The sequence below is a fragment of the Cynoglossus semilaevis genome, chromosome 8, assembly GCF_000523025.1.
Source record: "Cynoglossus semilaevis isolate Cse_v1.0 chromosome 8, Cse_v1.0, whole genome shotgun sequence".
In the NCBI taxonomy this organism is placed as follows: domain Eukaryota; kingdom Metazoa; phylum Chordata; class Actinopteri; order Pleuronectiformes; family Cynoglossidae; genus Cynoglossus; species Cynoglossus semilaevis.
Genome location: NC_024314.1, coordinates 29,062,138 through 29,065,103, shown reverse-complemented (window position 1 = coordinate 29,065,103; position 2,966 = coordinate 29,062,138). Strand labels below are relative to the sequence as shown.

Here is a 2,966-nt window from a genome sequence, read left to right as displayed (position 1 = left end):
GGGGGGGGGGGGGGGGGGTCTGCGTACACATGTCACATGACCAGGTCCGGCTCCTCTGTCAAGGACCACGGTCTCCTGAAGCATGAACCTGTTCTTCACTGCGTTACTAGGTTGGGTTCTCGTCAAGTCTTTAGTTGTTTTTGCTCTTAGACAACAGCTGGGGTTCAGACCCCGTCCCAGGGTCACCGGGTCCCAGGGTCACCGGGTCACCGTCACCATGTCCCAGGGTCACCGCCGAACATCGACGTTCCCCCAACGTACCAAAGTTCCACCCGTTCCATCCTGGTCCTCCACCTTTTTTATTCCCGTTCTCCTCGTGGTTCCGGGGCCTTTAGCACTTGTTAAAACCACCGTAGCATCTCCATCTCTGAGGGGGCGACGAGGGACCGCAGCCTGGGGTCCAGTCCAGTCCAGTCCATGGTCTTGTGCTGTACCAGGATCTGGATTCCAGGTTCTCCCAGCACTTCCAGAACCATTTGTGCCCCGAAGGCGTTCCGCTCTTGACACATTCCAGTAGACGGACGGGCAGCGACCAGAGTGGACCGCTCTGCTAAACCAATCAAAAGCGTTCCCCTGCGGTCCAGCCTGGTTACGTTTCAAAAACGTTCCAGAAAGTTCTTTGACTGGGACCAGGAAAGACGCTGGTCCAACGAAACATTCTCATCTGTTCATCCCACCGCCGCGGTGTACCGCGTAGGCTAGGTACCGCGTAGGCTAGGTACGGTTTGTGTAGCACGTTGATCGATGGTGTGTCCCACACTGGACAGTCCAACCCTGCTCAGTGTGGGGCGCAGCCCGGGTAGTAACAGGGTCCAACTGGGTCAACAAACTTCAGCTGTAGAGAAACCCCCCCCCCCCCTTGTGTCGCCAATTAGCCGTTAGCAGTTAGCCCGCCGGTCGACCTCGGCGTCACCGGAGGTCTGTGTAAATTTGATCACTGTGAAAGTGGAACACGTGACATGGCCGTCGTCTGGTCAGTGACCCACTCCCGTCTTCACCTCACCCCCCGCCCCCCCTCACCCCCACCCCTGTCCTCACCTGTTCTCCAGCAGTAAAGCATGTTAGAGCAATATTCACAGACGGGTCAGAACCCTAGAACCGTAGCCTCGGTCCTTCCCACCTCTGTCTTCTGCCTCCGTGTCTGTGACCCCAGCCCAGTGGGGGGCAGCAGCTGCAGGGTGTCCACGGTGAAGGTCCAGGGTGGTTCTCAGAGCCGGGTCACAGGACAGAGGCTGTGACGGGTTCTGGTGGGTTCCCTCTGAGCAGCTGTTGTCAAGACAAAATGCTATGCTACAAACATGCTAATGTACTCAATAACTGTGCGTGTATGTTCCTGAATAAATTGGACAAACATCTAACTTCACCGGGTTGTGTCGGTTCTTGGTTTTTTCCGGTGTCCATCAGAGGGCGCCATTGGCTCGCATGTCCTCCAGTTCTTCAACCTCAGACATTAATCATTCTGGTCCTGAGGGAGAGAAGAGTGAACTTTAAAGTGTTTTATTTATAGTTAAAGTTTCTTTAACGGAGCTCATCAAAAAGTTTTAATATTTATGTCTTGAATTCGATGCTGAAAATGAAAAAACAGTTTAAAAAATACATTTAAACAAATCTTAGAAGAATTGACGTATTTCCTGCTCGTGTTCGTGGCTGTATTTTAGATCGTTTATTTGATAGCGCTAACTTAGTTAGCATCGTAATAAATGACCGGAAATAGTAATGAGGCATCGTAATAAATGACCGGAAATAGTACCTCATAATGAGATACTTTGTGTTTATTATCAGATACTGTCACGAGTGGATTTGTCATAAGATACTACGTCATAAACGATCTCAGTGTTAAGTCATATAATCCGATACTTTGTCGTTATGGTGAGGTAGTTTTTCATAAACACCAACAAAGTATCTCAGTTTCCGGTCGTGCTGTTGAACCGCCGTGTTAAATACTGTGTTTGAGGAAATGTTTGGTTTTGTTTTTTCGGACGAAAAAAATATTTTTTATTTCTTTAAATGATGTGATTTTTAACCAGTGAAATCAATAACTTGTTCCAGATGAAGAGGTTGTCAACACCGACCAGTGGCTGTGGTTGTCAGTGGTGTCGTCATGTGGGGGCTGGTGCCCCTTAGAGGGGGCGGTGCGTCACTGCAGACCCCTCCTCCGTGCAGCCCTCACACACACACACAGACCGACAGACAGACTCACAGCCCACTCACTCCTGCAGCAGCAGCAGCAGTACCAGTACCACCAGCACCGGTACCAGCAGTACCAGTACCAGTGCTCCTCCTATCGGATGCCTCGGTCAGTGCAGTGAAGCAGGTGAAAATGCTGGAGAACGGACGGAAGGTGATGAAGGAGGGTCTGCTGGAGAAGCGCAGCGACGGTCTGCTGCAGCTGTGGAAGAAGAAACACTGCGTCCTGACGGAGGACGCCGTGCTGCTGCTGCCGCCCAAACAGCACGACCACCAGCAGCTGCAGCTGCAGCAGCAACAGCAGCAGCAGCAGCAGCAGCAGCACGGCGGCGGCGGCGGCGGGGACACGGGCAGAGTCAAGGAGCTGCACTTCGCCAACATGAAGACGGTGGACTGCGTGGAGAGGAAAGGCAAGTACGTCTACTTCACGGTCGTCACCATGGAGGGCAAGGAGATCGACTTCAGGTGTCCGCAGGACGAGGGCTGGAACGCGGAGATCACCCTGCAGATGGTCCAGTACAAGAACCGCCAGGCCATCCTGGCCGTCAAGTCCACCCGCCAGAAGCAGCAGCTGCTGGTCGTCCAGATGCCCGGCCAGAAGTCGGTCCGCAGCACCGCGAACGTGGCGTGACCGGCGGCGCGTCAATAGCGGTAAGAGGGTTGAGAGGAAGAGGGGGCTCCCCCCCCCGACCCCCCCTCACCCCCCGTCATGACCACCCGGGCTTCCCTTGTTCGTAGGAGGCTTTTTTGTTTTTTCTTTCGGATTATCATGATACCAA

The 2,966-nt window shown here is 53.3% G+C and overlaps 1 protein-coding gene across 1 annotated transcript; it reads left to right on the top strand.

The window, feature by feature from the left end:
• The first annotated feature begins 2,173 nt into the window (after positions 1–2,173).
• phlda1 (pleckstrin homology-like domain, family A, member 1) lies at positions 2,174–2,901 on the top strand. The gene has a single exon (XM_008316054.3). It carries the CDS (start codon positions 2,321–2,323, stop codon positions 2,816–2,818), a length of 498 nt encoding a protein of 165 aa, XP_008314276.1. The 5' UTR covers positions 2,174–2,320; the 3' UTR covers positions 2,819–2,901.
• Positions 2,902–2,966: the final 65 nt, after the last annotated feature.

Coding starts and splice junctions, on each gene's coding strand:
- phlda1 (XM_008316054.3), top strand. CDS start 2,321: ATGCTGGAGAACGGACGGAAGGTGATGAAGGAGGGTCTGCTGGAGAAG.